At 46.0% G+C, this 22,779-nt stretch overlaps 1 protein-coding gene across 7 annotated transcripts in view; it reads left to right on the forward strand.

Moving 5' to 3' along the window:
* Nucleotides 1-22,779, forward strand: part of KIF1B (kinesin family member 1B) — a 157,140-nt gene that overhangs the window by 57,080 nt on the left and 77,281 nt on the right. For all 7 annotated transcript variants that reach the window (XM_084821829.1, XM_084821825.1, XM_084821827.1 and 4 more), the window contains 8 exons: nt 467-544; nt 1,388-1,453; nt 7,770-7,845; nt 8,820-8,898; nt 10,961-11,103; nt 17,080-17,213; nt 20,726-20,805; nt 21,790-21,865. In XM_084821829.1, coding sequence (XP_084677955.1) covers nt 467-544; nt 1,388-1,453; nt 7,770-7,845; nt 8,820-8,898; nt 10,961-11,103; nt 17,080-17,213; nt 20,726-20,805; nt 21,790-21,865 — 732 coding nt within the window. The remainder of the gene's footprint in view (nt 1-466; nt 545-1,387; nt 1,454-7,769; nt 7,846-8,819; nt 8,899-10,960; nt 11,104-17,079; nt 17,214-20,725; nt 20,806-21,789; nt 21,866-22,779) is intronic.

The raw sequence follows: 22,779 nt of genomic DNA on the forward strand, positions 1-22,779 counted from the left end.
TTCTCAGTGCAGTGTTTCAGTTCTTGCTATGTTTGGGTTTGTGGGTGGGAGCACGGGTGGCACAGAGTAGTTGGGGAAGGGAAGGTATAGTTAAGCTAAGGGTCATGAGATCATGTGGAGTTGGGGAACACTACTTAGAGTCCCATGACATTGGAGACAGAAAACATTGACCTACAGAGTATTTCCCCATTGTCTGGTAAATGAATTCCCTGTGTGCATATAGTGGCTGATATATACAGACATTCTACAGATCATATCTGGTTTCCAAAGCCACTTCCACAACCAGGGGACTCAAACTTGTAGTGGCGGTGGGACTTCACTTCTTATTTTGTATCCCCAAAGGCTGTGTTTCCTGGATTTTTACAATCAGCATCCAATACTTTGCAGACATTCGAATCTTTTGGAACCAAGATTGAATTGTTGGCTCTGGTTCTTTTTTTTTTTTAAACCATGCTTCTCTTTCTAGGTTAGCAAGATCAGCCTTGTGGATCTCGCAGGGAGTGAGAGAGCCGACTCCACTGGTGCTAAAGGGACTCGATTAAAGGTATGGGTTAGCCCTGCCATGTTGTGGGCAGTTTATTTAAAGTGTTTTTATGCTACTCCTTAGGCCAAAAGGCTCCTGGAGTGGCTTACGTGCAATCAGTAAAGCCAGAGTCCCTAGCTGCAGGCTCACAACTTGAAAAGACACAACACACAAGGAAAAAGGGATGAGGAGGGAAGAGGAAGAAAAGTAGTCTTTCAGCAGGACTGGTGATCGGGCCCTACTTTCCCTCTCGTTTCTTTCTGTACAGCTTACTAGGATGGCTGCTGGTAGCAACAGATGAGGGAGGAGAAGCCTTCATGTGTCCCTTTCTCCATCCATCTATGTACTATCATATTTTCTCTCACTCACACACACATGATCATGTAAGAGTGTTTGTAAAGTAGAAGTATGCATAGCCCAGCATTCCCCAGCCTGTTGCCCTCCAGATCTGTTAGACTACAGCTCCCAGAATTCCTGACCATTGGTGTAGTCCAACACATCTGGAGGGCACCAGATTGAGGAAGGCTGGCAGATTCCAAACACATTAAATCAGATCCCTGCAGATTTTTAGGAAGCTGGAACATTTTCTGTATCTATTCCCCCCTCCCTCCAAAAACCACATATCACTGTCACTAGGGTCCAGTCACCTCGCACTCAGCAGGCCAATATAGGTGACTGGTGGGTAGAGATCTTCTGCTCTGGGGTGCTGTACATTTAGGGAAGCAAGACACAAAAATGTGTCTTAATCATACAAGTAATAAAAATCCAGCAGCCTTGATTAAAGTGAAGGGGTGGTGGTCTTATTTTTCCCCCTTTTTAAATATTTGGCCGTCTTCAGCATCAAATATCTGATTACCTTTCCAGGAGGGAGCAAATATCAACAAGTCTCTCACCACGTTGGGGAAAGTTATTTCAGCCTTGGCGGAAGTGGTAAGTCCAAATTGCGTTAATATCCTTAAAAACAGCAGCAGTAACAAACCCATGCCTTACAAGCCACCTGGGCCTAGTAACAAGCAGAGTCATCGAGAGAATAACTACCTCAGGAGGGCATGGCAGGATATTATTGTGTTAGTAGACATTGTTTTTAACAGCTGCTCAAATACTACCGATCTCTGTTCAAAGCCCTGGTAGGAATGTTTACATTGCAGCTTTCCAAAGGTGGAGGGTTTCTGATGTCTGCCCCTTGGCAAGAGTGACCCTCTACCTCAGACCTCCCCATCTACTCAAGAGCCTCTGACTTGCTAGTTTTGGGATGCTCTAGGCAGAGAGAATTCAGCCTCTTCCTTGCAGAGAGTTCAGCCTCCTGCTACAAACTGTACTTTCCCTTTGACTCAGCAGCTTCCCCACAGTGGCCTTCTTTTTTTTTTGGTCCCATCCTCTCAGTGATGCAGCATAAGAGCCTGGCAACACATTACACTCTGTTATATCTAAAGTAGCCAAGTATAAGCCGGTCTCTTGACTGCTGAGAATTCTGAAACTTCCATGGAAGCTGGCAGAGAGAGCTGATGGTGAATGTACAGCCTCTGACTGCCTTTCTCCCTTTGCTATTTATCCCTGCTTATTCATACCTCTCCTTGGCAGCTAATTTTCCCTAGGGATTGGGAGAGGGAAAGGCAGGGACCATGAGCTCCTAATAAGAGAGAAAGTATTTCACAGGATTGTTGTAGTGATAGGAAGAGGTAGCATCATGTGCTCCTTGGAGGAAGGACAGAAAAAATGGAATGAATAAATAAGCAGGGAGAGATTATGGCAGCCTTTGGGCATAATGCTAAGCTGTGGTTTAGTGCAGCCTTCCCCAACTTGGTGCCCTCTAGTTGTTTTGGACTTCAGTGCCCATCAGCCCCAGCCGGCAATGGTCAGGAATCCTGGGAGTTGTAGTCCAAAACATCTGGAGGGCATCAGGTTCAGAGAAGGCTGGGTTAGCATTATGAGAAAGAGCCATTATGAGGCTAGTGCACTCCCCTTCTCTCTTCCTCCAGCATGGCCACGAAGGGGGAGGTTGGAAGCTTCTGCTTCCATTTTAGATGAACCACGGCTTGTCTGGGTTTGGACAACACACTAAGCTGAAGCGGGACCTTCCAAATGCCTCCTCGCAGCTGCACTGTGTGAGCACAAGCTCCACGGAGGCTTGTTTTTGTAACACTATACCAAGGGTGGGCAACGTACAGCCACACTGACCCCCCAGATTGTAAATAATAATACTTAAACAAAAACAAAATGGCATGTGGAGCACCCATTTTGATTTTTTTTACCTTTTTGTGCTTTGTAGCGACAATTGAGCACCCAGAGGATCAAAATTAAATTGAAAACAAGCTAATTTTAATCCTTTTGGTGCTCTGTAGCCACTCTGGATGCCATTTTAAAAAAATTGTTGCTATTTTGTAAAAAATAAAAATAAAAATCAGCACTGTCAGTGGGGGCAGGGGAAGGTGCGGCCTGTGAAGGATCCAGAGTGGAGGAATGTCTCCCAGACCTCCCAGAGTTGTCCACCCCTGTGCTAAACCATGGCTTAGCATTAGATTCATATGAGATCTATCAATGGGGAAAGGTGTCCAACAGCTGTTCAGTCCTCTCCAGCTTTCTCTGCCTGTCTCTGGGGGAATTCTGAACAGTCGAGGCCTGCCTCAGAGGTGGCTGCTTTTCTCATGCTAAGTATGGTGCCTAGCCAGGCTCTCTAACATGGTGTGTATGTGTGGTAGTACCCAGTCCTGGACTTTCCTGTGCACAGCAGTCTCTCCTTCCCAAATCTATGCCCCTAAATTCACAGGGCTGAAGCCCTTCCTTTCCACTCTTGCCCTCACTCGTATCACTTCCTGCTCTACAGTCAAGGCTTTCTTTGCATTTTACCAACTACGCATAGGATCAGGCTTCTGACGTAAGTTGTGTGTGTGTGTATATGAATGTATGTTGAGGGAGATGCTTATTGATTTGGTTCCTTGGAAAAGTGAAATCCGACTCTGAACTTGTGGCCCCTGTTTACATGACCTCTTCATCCTTGCTCCCCAAACTTATCTTCTTCTTTTTTTCCTTCAATGCTTCCAAATGTAGGATAACTGCACCAGCAAGGTACGATGGGGTGGGGAAGAGTAGCTGCTGACAACTAGAACTTGGTAGTCTGTAGACCATTACAGGTTATTAGATCAGGAGTTGCCAGAAACAGGGATCCACTGACATGCACTGATTCAGAGGTCCATGCAGGAGGATGAATTTTCAGCCACTAGAATGGGTGTCTGGTCTTGACAAATAGAATTGACCTGCTCTAGAAAGGAGCAGGTGGGTATTGCTTCATTTTGGATCCCACCCTTAGATGGGTCTTGCAGTGGTCTTCCATCAAAGGAGCCAACCAGACCCACAGCTGCTTAGCTTTGGCATCGGGGACTGCAAGACCACCTGCTGTACCCCAGGGAGAAGGAGCATTTCAGATGCTCGAAAGCATGCCGTGTATCCCTGCTCCTGCCGTCACTAACGCAATTTCCCCCGCTTTAGAAACGAGAATAGTGCACTTGTCTCGTTTGCAGCTTCTTCATTCCAAATGAAGCTTTGAACTCCAAATCAAGCAGTCCAACACATCTGGAGGGTGCCAGATTGGGGGTGGCTGCTTCAGAGTCATCTGATTCTCCCCCCAACCAGGGAGAACATTGCTCATGCAGACTAACGCTCATTTGCCAATACAACATGAAGACATGTGTTCCTCTCACTCCCGGCTATTGGCTGTCAAACAATAGTGTTGTAGGGTGGCTTGCATAGAACGTGTGCTGGGGCTGCTACTTCCAACTCGAAATTCTCACAGGGGGGGCCTGGATTCGAAATCAACATTTGTTCAGGCTCGTAGCTCTAGAAAAAGTGTTTAACCTCAGGCCCCACCTGGGGCCCCGATCTGGCCCTACAGAGTTCCCCAGAAAGCCATGTCCTATTCAAAATATACTTATTATATTTTTTTAAATGGTTTTACCCCAAAAGTAAACCGCCTTCGAAACAGTTTTGTTAAAGGTGGTACTGAGATGTGGAAAGTAAATTTCATTCTCAGCTCCTGCTTTCATACATGGGACTCCCCTGTGGGATGGATTGAGCTGCTTGCCACTAGGCACCCAGACACTTGCTTGGAGGGGATACAGCAGGGGTGTTGGACCTCAGGCCCAAGGGCCAAATCTGGCTCACCTGGGGTTCCAGTCCGGCCCTCCGGGGTTCCCCAGACAGCCATGCACCCTTCCCAGGTCCCATCCCCTTCTGCTCACCACCTATTTGGTGGTTTCCTGGCTTTTGCACAGTTCTTTCCCATTCTCAAAGCTTGAAATTCCTCTCCTAAGGCTTCATTGCCAGCAGTAAGAGTTTTAAGGTAAAATATGCTGATACGTTTGGTATTTTGGTCCCACCGTTTTTGCCTTTGGCTCCACCCCTTTTGCCTTCAGCCCCACCCACCACTGGAATGCAGCCCCTGAGAGCTTCTCTGAAATGGAATTTGGCTTTTGGGCTGAAAGAGCTGCAACACCTCTGCTGTAGAAGTATAAGGCATCTGCTGGTTCCTGGCGGTCCAGAGCCACTGCTTTGTAAAAAGAAAACAAATGTCATGCCTATCCCTAGCCCCAAAGCTGCTTCTAAGCATGAGTGCAGGTGAGGTACTGGAAGCTCCAGTCCAGTCTTCTGCCTCGCATCTGTCTCAGCCCTGTGGCTGTACCAAAGGCAGGACTTGAACCTGGGTCTGAGTTCACTTCCAACTGCTGCACTATGCTGAAACTCTCAGGAGACTGCTTCCTAGGCATTTCTTTCATGTGTTTGTGTTTTCCTGTGAACAGACCCTAAATCGTTCTAATCTTCAACCAGGTACAAGATTATTAGGGGTGAGGTGTGGGACAGGGTACAATCGGATCTCCCTGTACCCTGGCCCTCCTACTTTTAATTTTGCTAGCTAAAGCTTTCTGACCTCAGCTTGCTCTGGCCTTTCTGTTCTTGGTTAAAAAAAAAAAAAAAAAATTATCCCCCTCAGTAGTTTTAAGTGCTCTTTCATCTGTCTTTCTAGCCCCTTTCATCAGTAGTTGTTATCTTTTCTTAGCTTCTGCTTTGTTTTTAAAGGCCACTGGCATGCCAGCTCAGATATAATTCAGCTGATGATGCATCTTTCCCTTGCTTGCTGAAAATTAATTTCTAAATAAAACAGAATCCTGTTTATCTAATCCTTGCACAGCATTCACAATATGTCTGGCTTAGAGCTTGCAGTGGGTTACAGTAAAGGTCATGGGCTACTTCAGTCATGAGAGTTGCCTCAGAATATTAACAACCTGGTGAGGTGGCCATCGTGTGTCTGGGCTGTGCCATTTTGGACTGCAAGTGGGGGCTCGTATCACTGAAAGAGCCTCCATACCATTTAAAAAATAATACCCTACACATAGAAAACTAGCATATCAAGGAGAAGAATTCTAGCCTAGTTTTCTACATGCAAGGATTAAAAAGAAAGATTTCCTTTTTTTTGTATGGAGATGCATTCAGTCATGTGAGCCCATATCTCCAGAATGGGGGACCTCTTTCAGCGCAAGGCAGGCCCAGAGGCAAAAGGGGTGGGACAAAAATACACAAAATGCCAACATACATTGTAGCGTAAAGCTCTTCCTGCCAATAACTAGGCCTCAAGAAAGGTATTTCAGCCTTTTTGAAAGGGGGTGGGGGAAACTGCACAAAAGCTGGGAAATCACCAAACAGTTGGTGATTGGGAAAGGAGCATGGCCGGTTTGGGAACCCAGGAGGGCTGGATTTGGCCCCTGGGCTTGAGGTTCCCCACCCTTGTCTTACCTGCAGTCAGAAGTGGTACAGCTCAGCCCAGAATATTTAACTTCTCAAGTATTCCATTTTCTCTGCAACACTTCATTTGCACCCTCCATATACCCAAGGATGTTCAACTTCTGTGTTTTTGCTGGAGTGGGGAGGGCATTCTCATCTTTAGTAAGTGGCAGGGTGGGAAGCGCAGTACAAACAGAGCTACTTATGAGTGGTCAGGTAGTACCACCATGGTGATGCTGTTCAGTAGGAGCGTCTGCACTGTTACAGAGCCTGTGAGTTCAGGCCTAGCCAGGATACTAATCCATAAAGGCACAGCATCTCTCTCTCGGAAGCCAAAAGCGCTTTTTTCCCATGTGTGTGAAACCGTGAGAAATTGGGGTTGGGGGCTTGATTGGGCCAATTGGCTGTCAGATAGCCACCCCTGCTTTAACCAAAACATCCTGGCCAAGATCCAAAGAACAGTGGAACTAGTTCTGAGCATGCAAGGGGGCTCTAGGCTTGTGTTTCTTGGACAGCAGCCCCACAGCCCCTTTTTAAAAAGGGTTAAAAAAACCCTGTTTTTTAAAAAAAAATCAAGGGGGCTTCCAAAAATCACCTTCTGCATGGCTGTTCAGAGTGGGGCAAAGTCAAAAATTGCACTGGGCATGCCCAAGCTCTTAGGCGGGATTAAAGTACCTTGAATCCTGCCCTTGCTTACCCTGCCCTGCCCTGCAATACCTTCCTTCTACTATCTCCCCCTCCTCATTTTCCTAAAGGTGTATATAATTTGAGTAACATGGTATGAGAAACATGTATTGCTCCAGGTTCCATTTTAGAAGAGGCAATCTCCCTATACCAGCCTTCCCCAACCTGGTGCCTTCAAGATGTTTTGGCCTACACTTCCCAGCATTCTTGACCATTGGCCTTGCTGGCTGTAGCTGATGGGAGTTGAAGTCCAAGACAACTGGAGGGCATCAAGTTGGGGAAGGCTGTCCTGCACTCGCTATCTCACTAACTCACACCGACTCACATACTCTCTCTTTCTTCTCACTGTGTCCCCCAAATCAATCAATCAATCTCTCTCACGTGTGTGTGCGCGCGCGCGCGCACACACACACACACACACACGAGGGAATGCCTCTTTCAGTTGTTATTTGTCAAAAATAACTATTTCCTTTTCCTTTTTTATAAGTTTGTGTCAAAAATACTAAAACAAACGTTAGGAATTCTTCCAAATTAGTCAGGGGTCTTTTTTTTTTTTTTTAGCTGATCAGGTTTAAAAATCTCTCTTAGTCTAACTGATTGACAAAACATTGCAGCCTTAATACTCATATACACCTGCCTACTGCAGCATTAGTTTCTCTGTGACATTATTTTAGCAAAACCCTGTCTTCAAATGTTACTTCTCGGAAGCCACAGGAAATTGTGTGCGTACACCTTCGTGCCGGCTTCTTTTATGGCGGTGTGCTCTTAAATGCTAAATGTCCTTTTGCAGAGCAAGAAGAAGAAGAAGACTGACTTTATTCCATACAGGGATTCTGTGCTGACGTGGCTACTTCGGGAAAACCTAGGTATGTTGATGCAGAGAAAACTCTTTCCACTCGTTTTAAAGTTTCCAACTGATAATCAGTTTCCCTTTGTTGTTTTACACTTCGTATTTCCTAGGGTCAGTAGTGAACTGCATGGCCACATTTGATGAAGTGGACTCTAGTTCACATGAGCTTATGCCCTAATGACATTTGTTTGTCTTTAAGGTGCTACAGGACTCCGTGTTGCATAGCCATTTTCTTTGAGATGTGGACTTTGCCTTCTATATAAATCACTGCTCCCATCGGAGTCTAGAAAATCTTGGATCTGCCTTTTTTACCCCCCCCCCCCCGGCAGTATCCAGTGGGGCCAGTCCACCTCCATGACCACTCGAGCAACAGGGCTTCCACACTTCTAAAAATAACCCCGGAAACAAGCAGAAATGCTTGTTTCTGGATCAGGAGAGGTCAGCAAAGCTCCTTTCTGCGAGCTCCACTGACCCACCCGGTTCTGGAAATGAGCACTTCCACTTGTTTCGCGTTACCTTTCAAAGCGCAAAAGCTCCACTGTGTGAGAATTCACTCCCGCAAGCACATGGGTACAATCGGATACGACCTCAAGCTTCTAGTCATCATCGTTCTAGGGCGGGGGGGGAGTTTGTGTAATGTCAGAAGTGTCAGACTACATTTGGTTTGGGTTTCTGTGGCCATTCGGAGAGTAAGAACTTGCAGCTCTTCCTCCTGGTCTTGGCAAGCATCATCGTTGGTGTCTGTGCTCAACTGCAACTCTGTCCTTAGATATAATTTGCCCCACATACATGTGTGTTGCCTGTTTTGAGGAAATAAAAATAATTTTGTTTGTTTAAGCCCAGTTTCATCTTTTGGTGAACATGCAACATCTTGGTTGTGGAATGTTAGTTTTGTGGCGCAGTCGGTCCTTCGTGCCGAGGATTAACCTGACTCTTGGCAGTCAAGTTGGACAACTCCTGTTTAATCTGAACGCCTTTTCTATCTTGTAGGTGGCAACTCAAGAACCGCAATGGTGGCTGCTCTGAGTCCAGCGGACATCAACTATGATGAAACTTTAAGCACTTTAAGGTATTGACCAAACAGCAGACATTTCTGTCTAGAGCTCTGTGGGTGTCACTAGATCCACCCCCAAGGCAGTTGTCGGAAGGGAGACAGTTGGTTGTTCAATGGGAACTTTGGCTCAGAAGGCGGCTATGTATTTTTGGGTTAAGATAATTTTTCAGCAGGCCTCTCCTCTCGTTTTACTGGCACTTAAAGACATGGGAGCAGAATGGGAGTCACAAAAACGCTTGGAATCCTTTCTAACTGGGTTTCTCAGTGGGCTATTTGATTGCAAGGGGCTATTACAGTCATTGTCTGGAAGTCTCAAGGTGTGTGATACTGATTTCCAGACTACTACTGCACTAGTGGCTGCATGTTGTTCCATCATGCTGTACAAAGATGTTATTGCCTTTCCTAGGAAATTGCCCCCATCGTTGCTTTAGACGTCTCTTAACTAAATGCAGATTAAACACTCTGCAAGTAATGGAAGTTAAGGGCCAACTTAGACATTGTCCAGCTGGATGTCAGAAAGTAGAGGATCTGGTTCACTTTCTTTTGAAATGCCCGTTGTATCTAGATCTGAGGACTCGATTCCTTTACTGTTAGAGATAACTCCTCTTTAAGCAAAATCTTTTTTTACTGGCTGGGCCCGTGATGCAAAAATGCTAGGTGTTCTATTTCACATCCAGTCTCCTCGTTTGTAGCACGTGACAAACGTGGTTGAAGAGGGAATCGGAGGCTGGTTCCAATTTCTTGTTTTCTACTCATTCAGTTCACTTCCTGGGGACATTAACAAATTGGTCACAAAAGGGCTTGCTGCAGCTCATAGGAAGACCTTGTTTTGTCCCTTTAAAGGTCCAGTGTCATAGAACACAGTATCTTCTAAGGCAGAAGTGGGCAGGAGGTAGATTGGGATATACTGGTAGGCCTCTGGGTGATTTGCAGTAGATCAGCAAGGGTTTCCGATTCCCAATTGTTTCACAGTAGCAGCAGCAAAACAATACCCTCAGCCCCCGGCTTTACATTATACTCCTTTGGGTAAACCAGGAGTGGGTTTTTGTGTAGAAGGACTGTGAACTCCAATCAGTTCTGGCACTCAAAATAAATTATTGGACTCACAGTTCTTTAATTCAGGGGCAGCCCTCCAGATCTTGTTGGACTGCAACTCCATTTATTTATTTAGGGTGCAGTCCCATCCATGCGTGTTTAGAGGGAAGTAAGTCCTACACCAGCAAGCATCCCCCAGCCAGTCATGCTGGCTGGGGAATGCTGGGCTCTTTAGGATTTACTGCGATCTAAACATGCATAGGATTGCACCATTAATCAATTTATAGACCACTTGACTATATCTAAAAATACATTTCGAAGTGGTTTGCAACATAAAAATTTTAAAAGATAACATGTCCAAAGTTCAAATATTTAAAAACAAAAAATGCAAAACATCTTGGTTTAAAACATTTAAAATCAGAACAACTGGGTAGGCTGGCTAAGGCTTAGGGAGATTGCAGTCCAGCAATATTCTACAGCTGAAAAAGGTGCAGAAATGGGCAACTGAAATGATCAAGGGGCTGGTGCAACTTCCCTATGAGGAAAGGTCACAACGTCTGGGATTGTTTAGCTTAGAAAAAAAGGCAAATACAGGGAGACATGATAGAGGTGTACAATCTGATGCATGGTGTGGAGAAAGTGGACAGGGAGACATTTTTCTCCCTCTTATATAAGAACCCAGTGGGATCATCCCATGAATGGTGGGAGATTGAGGACATCTGGTTGGCCACTGTGGGAACAGAATGGTAGACTAGATAGGCCTTTGGTCTGATCCAAGCGACTCTTTTATGTTCTTAACACAACATCTGTATGGCTGGAAGTTGCCCGCCTGTATTCTTTACTAATTGTATGTCTCTTTCACCATCTCGGAGACTTTAGTAAAAACAAAGTAGATCTGCAAGCCTAAAGTTTGCCCGTCCCTGTTCTAAGACTCTTTTGCATTGATCAGCAATGATCTTTAAACACACACACACATGCACACACATACATATGTATATACATATATATAATAAATGAACTAGCTCTATGTCTGACTCCCCAGATATGCTGATCGGGCAAAACAGATCAAATGCAATGCCGTGATCAATGAGGATCCCAACGCCAAGCTGGTGCGGGAGCTGAAGGAGGAAGTTACCCGTCTCAAGGACCTTCTCCGGGCTCAAGGGCTCGGCGACATTATCGACAGTAAGTGGATTAAACAGCTTTGAGGCCTGGCCTTGCTGTGGGAGATAAACTTCTTACCCGGCTTCAGAGCTGAACAGAAATACGGGCACTTTGACAGATCTAAGGGCGTGCGTGAGAGAGAGCAGGGCAGGAACAGATTTAAGCGAAGTTCATGGAGACAGCATTCCCACCATCTCAGCTTGATTGGCAGATTTGATTGGCCTCAAACTTGAATTCTATGTGGAGTATTGCCAGGCTAAGGGCAAGGCAGTGGTGGCCAAACCAGCCGTCCTGCAGACTGCATTCTGTGTGTGTTGGTTTCCGTCATTCTCGGAGCTTTACACATATTTTCCTACTGATTAACAGGGAATGTTGGAGCTCCCAGAAAACTGATCCCACTGCAGGCATTGAGCTAAAGCTGCACCAGCCACAGCAATAAGTTCTTCCATCACTCCCTTCCCTCAAGTTCTCTGTCCTGGCAGTATCCTCTGGCTGTCAGTTCCACTTCCAACTGCCTACCCTCTTTTCCACTTCACTGTCCCTGCCAAAACAAACAGAATGCAGATTCCATTTTCATTACCCAAAAACTGTCTTGCCCAGCCTACAGCCCTCCAGATGTGTTGGACTGCAACTCCCATAATTCCCATCCAGTATGGCCCTTGGCTGGCTGGGAATTATGGGAGTTGTAATCCAGCACATTTGGAGGGCACCAGGTTGGGCCAGGCTGCCCAAAGAGTGTCAGTTGAATCATTTGGAGAGACTTGTTCCAATTGCAGAACTTGCGATATTTTGGCACAGAATACAAAATGAGGGTTTAAGACCCCTTTATCAAATCTTTCTTGCCTCCTAGATGCCACCCACCTGCAGAGTTAGTTCTTTCCTCTAACATTTTGTTGTTCAGTCGTTCAGTCATGTCCGACTCTTCGTGACCCCATGGACCATGGCGCGCCAGGCCTTCCTGTCCTGTGCTCTCTCCCGGAGCGTGCTCAAGTTCATATTCATTGCATCGGTGATGCTATCTAGCCATCTCATCCTCTGCTGTCCCCTTCTCCTTTTGCCTATTCCTCTAACATAGCACTACCTAAAAAAACCACATAAACTTTGGAGCACATCGGGCTGAAAGGAGGCAACCCCGTCCCTTGCTTGGCGGTACAGAGGACAGGCGTTTGTGGGATGGCTTCTCCATTGTTCCATAGTGGAAAAAAAGCTCAATTTGTTTTAAAGACGCGATCTTCAAGTGCTCCAAGAAGCATTTGATCCACCTCATTACATGTATATATAACATGTCTATCTTGCCTTTCCACCAAAAATAGCACTCAAGGATGGCATCCCTTCCTCTGCCTCCCTCCACCCCCATTTGTTGTTGTTGTTGTTCAGTCGTGTCCAACTCTTTGTGACCCTGTGGACCATAGCACGCCAGGCCTTCCTGTCCTGCGCTCTCTCCCGGAGTGTGCTCAAGTTCATATTCATTGCATCGGTGATGCTATCTAGCCATCTCATCCTCTGTCGTCCCCTTCCCCTTTTGCCTTCAGTCTTTCCCAGCATCAGGGTCTTTTCCAGAGAGTTTTCTCTTCGCATTAGGTGGCCAAAATATTTGAGCTTCAGCTTCAGTATCTGTCCTTCCAGTGAGCTTCCAATGTCCTTCCACCCCCATAGGATTGGTGAAAAGGGGAAGTTTCCAATCCTGCTGAAAATCACAAGGAAACTGACTGACTCCTTGTTCACTACTGACCAGTACCCAAAATACAAAATGTGCCACCTGTTAAGCCAGCCTTTCCCAACCTGGTGCCCTCCAGATGCTTTGGAGTACAACTCCCAGCATTCCTGACTATTGGCCATGTTGGCTAGGGCTGATGGGAGTTGAAGTCCACAACACCTGGAGAGCACCAGTTGGGGAAGCCTGTGTTAAGCGTATGAATTGCGACTTTAGGCATGATTTGTATGTTACCAGTGTTGTATGGTGGTTGCTTTTCTAAGGCTGGCTCTCAGCTGCTCTGTTAACACTTGAATGCTGGACGTGGCCACGCTAGTGGTGCTGGGCCACCAGGGAGATGCGTCATTGGTGGAGGGACGGAGACCATCCTCCCACTTCCTTCTGTTGCTCAAATGTTACCGGAGCACTGTGGGATCCAGCCGTGGTTTCTGGCAACCATGCTGCGCCAGGAATGTAAGAATTTGGTCTTCGCGTGGCAACAGATGACCACTTTGTGCAATATTTGGGCCACCTGTAAACTTGACGTTTCTGATGTCAGGGGCTGGGTTGGGCTGCGAGAGAAGCTTTATCTTTTTCTCTTGGCGACTCTTGGAGATGGTCTGGATTTAAGAATGAATGCTGAATGCTTTCAGATTGTGGGCGCGTATTTGTCTGCCAAGGGACATTCCTGGCTTAATCACTGTTGAAAAGGGCACAATTTGTATGCATGGTGTGTCTTTGCCCTAAAAAGAAGAAGAAGAAAAGCATCTTAAATGTGACCCAAACAGCATTTGATATTGGGTACCAAAATGTAGAATTTCCCCCTCTGTGTTGAGACAAACTACATAAACTGCTTGTGTACAATTGAAAATCTGATGTTTATTTTTAATCCAGTGCAAAGGCTTTTCTTCCCCTTTCCTGTGTCAACTATGATCCTGAACATTTTTTTACCCTTCTTGTATCTTCCCTCCTAACTTCCTCCTTCAGTTGATCCATTGGACGATTTCTCTGGAAGTGGAGGCAAATGTGTGTATTGTGGAAGTAGTTGTTTCTCTGACTTTGGCTTTTTTGCTGGGGCAGTTCTGGATGAGCTTTACATGCTATTTCCTTGCAGGAGAAATCCCAGACAGAACCCTTGTTTTAAAGCCTAGAATCCAGTATCACTTCACAGAACCAAACTTACCCAATGGCTCCCCCTTTGGAATTGACTTTTGGCAAAGTACAAAATCTTAAGCTCTCTTAAAGAAAACAAAATACAGAGCGTGTTCCTCAGCTGAGTAAAAACAAGGACTGTTATTTTAAATTCTACTTGGCTTTGAACTACCAGTATTTGAAACCATAAGTTAGACAAAAATGTGTCTCTTATGACAACAAATAGAGGGATGCAGTTGCATGGGTTTTTTTCAAGGAAAACTACAGCCAACTGAAAATGAGTAAACAGTGGCCTTTATTGCCGGTGAGTGCTCTGGCAGTCATCTACTGGTGCTGGAAATCTCTTTTTAATGTTTCTTTTTATTCAGGCATTTTACAAACCAGAGTTCAGTTCCCCAACTCCACTGAAGAAAGGTATCTTAAAAATGTAAGGAAACCAACAATGATGAGGTAACCGGATGGGAAAATATCACTCAGTAAGGCAGTACTTCTTTCCTGACTGTGATCACTCAGTGTGATATCCCTGTGTTCCTCAGGGAAGGAACTCTTTACTTCTAGTTTTATAACCTTCAAGCACACATGAAAACTTGACTGGGTTTTTCTGAACACCAGAAGGCAGGCTATCACCGCTGCTCTTGGTCTTGGCCAGAATTCCTGCCAAAGTGGGGAAGATGTGGGGGTTCTGGGTGGACGTGGCTGCTGCCTCCCATTCTGGGAAACAAGAAATGCAGGACAATTTACTAGCCCCTCTGAAATTTTACTAACAGTCTGCCCACGCACATCTGCGTTAAACTTTTTGTGCAGGGCTGTATGTATGCTGTGTGTCCATGGGTATTAGCGCCGTGTGTCCAAGAGTATTTTTGTGTACTCTTATATATTCCTGTTAGGGTTCCCTGTGCTTCACACATTTGTTTGCTTTTCCTTTCTCCTGTTGGTTTTTCTTGTGTAACATAAGCTGGACATCACCTTGGAAAAGGTCTCTCTTTCTTTTTACAAGGTGTGACTCAGGTGACCTGAGTAGGTTCCAGCAGGTGGGATGGGGTTTGTTTGTTTCACTATACAGAGCATGGGGGTGGGGTTGGCCAACTAGGTGGGTATTGCTAGTTGAGAGCTTGCCTGTTAACCTGCCTTTCCTACCCAAAGCAAAAGACACAGTGGAAGAGAGATCTGTCTGGCTTTTCCTTGAACTCGGATACTTGGCAATGTAAAGTTTTTCTTGCCCAGTTCTCGCTTCTAGCCTTTCTTTCTTTCTTTCTTTCTTTCTTTCTTTCTTTCTTTCTTTCTTTCTTTCTTTGATGCTGCTTCCAGCTTGAAGGCTTTTAACTCTGACTTGAGTGTGAGCAGCCGCAGCATCTCAGCGGGAGAAACGTGCATGGCGCAGGAATGTGAAGCTCAATTGCACGTCCTGCCTTCTCTCCTGCGAGTGCATGAGTTTTCCATGGGAGGTCCGATTAAACCTCATCCTTGCACTGCCCGCTTGGCACATCTTGGCGGCTCCCTCAATACCTAATCTTTCCCCCCACCCCACCCCGCGTGCTCTATATCTTGCAGATGGCAGTTTTTAAATCAAACTGAAACATAATGTCTAGGCCCTTGAACAATCAACATGTTTATAGCCTCTCAGGCTTTCAGAAATTCAGTGCAATGAAATGAGACATGTATTTTTCAGCCTTTCTCAACTTGGTGCCCTCCAGATATGTTGATCTTTAACTTTGGCCCCAAGCTTACCACAGGTAACTCTTCTGGAATAATTTCTAGTTGTGCTAACTTGCAGAGACTAATGCCATCTAGGATGGAATTGGACAAATTTCAAGTGTAGGCTGGGGAAGGTGAAATAAATGCCCAACCTTGAGTTCTAGGGTCCCTTGACCCCTCCTATCAAGGACACAGGCAGATGTCCCTTGATAACAGTCTGGTCCCCCTTGATAACAGTCTGGTCCAGTCATTAGGGGAATAGCTGTAGCTGAGTGGTATAGCCCCTGCTTTGCATGCAGAAGACCCCAGCATCTCCAGTGAAAGTGATCAGGTAGCAGCTGATGGGAAAGCCTTTCTCTGCTGGAGAGCCCCTGCCAGACAGAATAGACCAGCCTTCCCCAATATCTGATACCCTCCAGATGTTTCAGACGACAACTCCCAGCATTCCTGACTATTGGCCTTCCTGGCCAGGGCTGTTGGGAGTTGAAGTTCAAAGGGCAGCAGTTGGGGGAAGACTGGAATAGACGCATATTGGCCTGGGTGAACAAATAATCTAATCTGGTATAAAACAGCTTCCGATGTTGCTGTGTTGCTGCATTCATCCCATTGCCCAAGCAGATTGTTCGTAGCCTTGGGGCCACCTTCACTGGTGCCTTCTGCAGATCACTCTGCTTATAGTGTTCTTATATCAGTGTTGGCACTGGACAGATACTTGGAGAGTATGTCTGGTACTAAAAGGATCGTGTCTACTGCTGAAGGATAAGGCATTTTATGATCTGCCTATCTAAAAGTTCTTTGCTTTTGCTGGGGCACTTATTTTTATTTCACACTGTTTATCCTACCACACGTGGGGTGTGCATGCAAGGTGCCCACAGCTGTGAAATCATTCAACTTAAATATCACATCTAAAATATAAAAATAAATTATTATTACTAATATCATTTAAAAAAAATCAGTAATAAGGGAAGATCAGTAATAGGGGTGGGTGGGAGACCTCACATAGGCCTCAGAGGTGAACATTCCACATTCCATAATTTGAGTTCCATCACAGAAAAGGCCCTGCCTCTTGTGGCTGCCAGCCACTAATCAAGTAAGGAAGGCACCTCGCTCAAGCCCATATCAAATGCCCTTAATGCACAGAGGAAGACCTTTTGAAGGAAGTATGTTTCAGAACTGCCATCTAGTGGTATTAAACCAGTCTCTGTTGCTGCTTAGTGTGCTATCCTCTTATACTGGTGTCTCCTTCCTGTCTTTCGTCCTTCCCTTTATTTTTCTGCTCCTTTCTCCTTTGCCTCTCCTCTCCCCTGCCCTTATATTTCTGCCTTCCCTCTTGTCTGTCTGTCTATTTGTCTGTCTGTCTCTCTCTCTCTCTCTCCCAGATCTGAAAGATTTTCAGAACAATAAACACAGATACTTGCTAGCCTCCGAGAATCAACGTCCTGGCCATTTTTCCACAGCATCCATGGGCTCCCTCACCGCCTCTCCATCTTCCTGCTCTCTCAGTAGTCAGGTGGGCTTAACATCAGTCTCCAGTATCCAAGAACGGATCATGTCTACTCCAGGAGGAGAGGAAGCCATTGAACGTTTGAAGGTATGGATACACCTCAAGTGTTTTCTCCCCCCCCCCAGTGTTCAGTCTATAAGCAGCCTTCCCCATGCTGATGTCTTCTGGATATGTTGGACTGCAACTCCCATCATCCCCCAGCCAGCTTGGCCCATGGAATAGTGCCTCTTTTTCATTTTGGTGTGTGTGTGTGAACTAGTTTTTTTCTTTCGGCCAAGAAACTTGAATACCAAATGCCAAATCTCTACATACTTGTCCCCAGAAAGAGTAAGATGCCCATTTCACAGAAGACAAATTGGTGATGCGCAGAGAAACACACACACACATCACAAATATGCATGAAACCTAGCAAACCCCACACCCAACCAAAAACACGCACAACCCCCACCCCAGCAAAACACATGCACCACAGCAAAACAAACAAACCTGGTAAAACTGTCATCACATTGGAAAAAAGTGGCACACTTCCATCCATCTGTATTACTTTAAGGGTATCACACCCATCCAGAGAGAGAGAAACTTTCCAAAATGCACATGGAGCAATAAGTCAGTTCAATCAGCATAATACTTGGGGGAACAGTCAAGTCAGCCAAGTGCAATAAAGTAAAAACTGCAAGAGGGAACTGCACAACGTCTGTGCAGTGCACATCGTTTGCTTGTGGTGGCAGATTTTCCCAACTTTCATTTGGGACAGGGCTGGTGTGGCAGTAAGTAATGCTGGACTTGAGTTTATGAGGCGGGGGTTCAAATCCCTGCTCAGTCCTGTTCGGGTGGCCTTTTGTCAGGTCATTGCCTCGGTTGCCTTCTTTTAAAATAGGAATGCAGACGCGTCAAGCCATCGTGTGTTTGAATGACAGGCTTACAAGCTGCTTTATGCACATAAGCATGCAAGGGAAAATTAGAGTTTCTTTTAATGGTAAAATTCAGCCTTTTCTGTGAGCGTCGTGTTGATTTTGGGGGCAGAGCCTTAAATCCTGTACCCCGCACATTAAAATGTGGTGCACACAAAATGTCCCACTGTACACAGACAATAGAGGCCTTTGTCCCGACTCTGTGTGTCAGAATGGCATCAAAAAAGCACAACAGTGAAAGGTTTTATCTCAGCTTCAGCTTGGCCAAAGCCTCCCTCTCCTCCCCACGGTTGGGCTTGTGAAGCAGCAGGCCGGTGATGTGGTGAATTTAAATGCCACCTTTTCGCCCTCTTCTGAGAGAGAAAGGGACCGTAGCTCGGTGGTAGAGCATGTGCTTCACATTCGGAAGGTTTGATCCTTGGCATCTCCAGGCTAGGAAGGAATCCTGCCCCAAACCCTGGAGGGCTGTTGCTGCCAGTCAGTGTCAGTACTAGCCTAGATGGGCCAAGGGTCTCACGCCATATAAGGCACCTTCCTATGTTCCTGTGGGAAGCAGCCAGGGTGATTTGGATTGCCTGGAACATGCACACTGCATGCACACACACATGCACGCGTGCACACACACACACACACACACTACGCATGCGCGCGCACACACACGTATTTAAAGATGCTGTTAGCATGGAGGCGCTGGTGCTGCCTCTGCACTCACCTGCTGCTCCGCTATGAAATGACGTCTTGAAATCAGATTCAAAAACAAACTCAGTGTCTTGGCCAGGCTGTTAGTTTGTCTTCCCCTTTCATCAGTATTCAGGGCAACATCTCCAGCATTGAGAGAAAGTGTGGGGGCAGGGAGGGAGGGAGGGAAGAGTTTGGATGAGTGTATCATCTCCAGCCCTCCTGGGGTTGCAGCAGATTCCCATATAAGAGAGTTTCCTCTACAAAGTGGTCCAGGCACGCTCTTGATGAAGGAGTTTCCCCCTGTCTTTTTATCTCCCAGTTTGCTACGTTGGCCCTTATTGCGCGCTTCCCGTGTCTCTGCTTTCGACAATGGAGAAACAGTCCTGTTAGTTCCAAAGGGGTTGGCAAGAGTGGGCGACGCACTTCCTTCCCACATGGCTGAGGGAACAAATGGCCATTTATTGCAGGAGTTGCCCAACGTGCCATGCTGAAGGGGAAAGCTTCTGCAAAATTCTCCTGGGAGAGCCAGCTGTTACGTCAGGCTGTTAAGGTGTTTCTAGAAGGCTCTGAGAAGTTTAACTTTCCCCTTGCCTTATGGCAGGGGTGCAGAGCCTCTTTCAGCTGGAGGGCCAAATTCCATTTCAGAGAAGGTTTTGGGGGCTGTGTTCCAGTGGTGGGTGGGGCTGAAGGAAAAAGGGGCCAGGGCCAAAATGCCCACCTATTGTAGCTCAAAGCTCTTAGTGCTAGTGACGAAGCCTTAGGAGAGGCATTTCAGCTTTTTAGAATGGGGAAAAACTGCACAAAAATCTGATAGGTGGTGGACAGAAAGGGGGTGGAGTCAGAGGAATCAGGCATGGCCATCTGGGGAACCCCGGTGGGCCAGATTCGCCCCCAGGCCTGAGGTTCTGCACCCCTGCATTATGGGTTATGATGGGTCTTGGGACTATTTGGCTACTGGAGCGGAGGAGGACATCAACTGCCTGATTAAACCAAGGGAAAAACCCAAGAGCAGAACCATGGTAGAGTCTCTTGTGCCAGTTGGGGAGTTGAGCAGATCAGAGGGGAAAGTGATATTGGGACGCATAGACCCACTTTTTCTTGCAACAAAGGGATTCAGAGTAGCAAACAGACATAAGAAGAGCCATGCTGGATTAGACCAAAGGTCCATCTAGCCCAGAATTCTGCTCACAGAGTGGCCAACTGGCTGCATGTGGGAATCCCCCAAGTAGGACCTGAGTGCAGTAGCACCCTCCCGCTCAGGTTCCCCAGCAACTGGTATACACAGGCATACTGCCTCTGATAATGGAGGTAGCATATATCCTTCAGGACTAGTAGCCATTGATAGTCTTCTCCTCCATGAATTTGTCTGACCCATTTTAAAGCTGTTAAGTTGGTGGCCATCCCTACAGAATGCGTTGTATCGAGAAGGCCTTTTTATCTGTCCTGAGTCTCCCACCATGGAATATGGTCCATAGAATATGAGAGGTGCCCTGTTGGTTTTTTGAGTGGGTGAGCTTGTAGCAGGAAAAGGCCAGGCAGTGTTTGGTCTCCTGACTCAGTCAGTATTTTATGAGGGTGTGTGTGTGCGTGTGTGCACACACATACCTGTACCTGGGGAGGAGTGTCAAAGATTGCCCCCAAACTCTGCTTCCTGGGAGCATGACTCCTTTTTGGCAAATTCTGTTGGACCTTTTAGGCCTGGTGTAACACAGAATAGACAGAACTACAGCAGTGTCAGGTGTGTGTGCATGCAGGGCGGTTTGGGGGGTTTGGATGATGTTTCCCAGTGCGATTCTAGATTTAAAAAAAAATACAACTCCTTGCAGGTCCAGGCTGTTCTCTTTGTTCAGCTGGGCTGCTATCTATCATTTGCTTTTATACTTTTTCGTGTTGTTTTTTAGGTTTGGCTAAATGGAAAACTTATTATGTCAAGTAACCTAGTGAGCAATGGGTGTTTGGACATGGCCTCATATATTCCACTAATTCTCTGTTGGGATTTTTTTGCAGGAGTCTGAGAAAATAATTGCAGAGCTGAATGAGACCTGGGAAGAGAAACTGCGGAAGACCGAGGCTATTAGGATGGAGAGGTTAGTGGCCCCCTCCAATCATCTCAATAGTTTGTGTGGAAGATCATAAGTCATCCTTCCCTAAACTGGTGTCCTCCAGATGTGTTGGACTACAACCCCCTCCCCAGCCAGCATGATGGGAATTGTAGTCCAACACATCTGGAGGATACCAGTTTGGGGAAGGTTGACATAAGTCATGTAACCTAGAATCATAGAATAGTAGGGTTGGAAGGGGCCTAGAAGACCATCGAGTCCAACCCCCTGCTCAATGCAACCTAGATGAGAGGCAGCATTCTATCTGATCCTTATTCACTATTAGCTTCAAAAAATGGAAAAGGGAGAGGGCAGTTATTAAAGGAAAAGTAGTTGGTGGAGGAAAGGTGGCAGAAAAAGAGTTACAGACCAGGTCAAGCTGTAGTGATGCAGGTAAGGGTTTGTGGAAGTCGGACAGGAGAAATTAGCAGTGGGCTGGGTGGTAGAGAAGGAAGTGGTTGGATGTATAGCACAGGAGAGAGCATTGTAAGACGTGGGCAGTTGCATGGCCAACAAGTCCTGAACAATGGAAGGAGATTTAGGGGGCTGAAGAGTTTCTCCAAGCAAGAGAAAAAAGCAGAGACAGGAAGATTAAAATAATAGAGAACTGAAGAGAAGTCTTGGATATTATGGTTAGAAGTGGGGAAATCTCTCTGGAGAGCTAGAAAAATCTAAAAAACTAGAGAATGATAGGTTCCCAGGTGGTTCTGCCATAATAAAAAGCTGGCTCTAAAATTTATTTGCTCTCTGACGCTGCCTTGCTTGCTCACCTTATCCTGGGGAAAGAGAAGAACTTAGATCAAAAGTGTCTGTATTACAAAAATCAGAATATTTCATTAGGCTCTTCAATAAGTGTGGCTGTCCATGGATAGTTTTTAAAAAAATGATCCCAAATCCCTGTTCCCAGTTTTGTAGCTGAATTATACACTCATTTCAGTGATTTCTTAACCGTCTCTTCTCCCTGCTCCACAGAGAAGCTTTGCTTGCCGAGATGGGAGTTGCCATTCGAGAAGATGGAGGAACCCTTGGCGTCTTCTCTCCAAAAAAGGTGTGTAGTGTTGTTGAATTGTTTCATAAAGATTGCCAACCCTTGGCAAGTCCCCTTCCTTCTTGGGCTTTCTAGGTTGGATTTTGGCTCTTAATAGATTGGATCTAAGAAGGACAATTGTTGTTGGCATTGTTGTATGAACATTTGCAGAAGAGCTGACGTACAAGTTCACACGGGGCTTTTAATTGGCAGGTAGGCCATTGGTTGGCCACTGTGTGGACAGAATGCTGGACGAGATGGCCTTGTGGTCTGATTCAGCATGGCTCTTCCCATGTTCTTATGTTCTTAATTGGTAGGTTCTGTAGCTGTTCTCGTGCTTCCATTTGGGCTGGAAGTTGTGCAATCAGAACAATGTCTCCTGCTGCATTTCTTGTGCAATGCTGTCATGCGAAGTGTGTCAGTCCTTTTGCATGTGGATGGGCGCTTTCTGGATCCAGCTCATAGTGATTGTTCCATGCAAGCTTCTCTTTTCCTTGATGGATGCTCCTAATGTTTTTTGGAAGGTGAAATCGATTGGACAGCAGTCATATGATGGGAATGTAAAACGGGGGTAGGGCAACTTGTATCCCTTCAGATGTTTTGGCCTACAGCTCCCATCAAGCCTAGCCAGTATAGCCAATGGTGAGGGATCATGGGAACTGCAGGACAAAACATCTGGAGGGCCACAAGTTGCCCACCCCTGACTTAAAAAACCATGCTCATTATAATAATTACATGAAAAGTCTGTAGTAACTTCTCAGAAGTCTCTGTTTTGAATAATTTGTAGCTTCTGGTGGTCCTTCATGTATTGTGCTACTGTTTAAAGTTTCTACAGCATGTTACTGTTCATGTTACGGAAACGTTTGGCAAGCTCAGACATCAAGAGCTTTGCCAGCTTTTGGGATGTGAGACAATGGCGGTGGCAGCCTTCTCCA

Source organism: Heloderma suspectum, chromosome 15, assembly GCF_057233095.1.
Source record: "Heloderma suspectum isolate Gila_16-S chromosome 15, 16-S_ref, whole genome shotgun sequence".
Lineage (NCBI taxonomy): Eukaryota > Metazoa > Chordata > Lepidosauria > Squamata > Helodermatidae > Heloderma > Heloderma suspectum.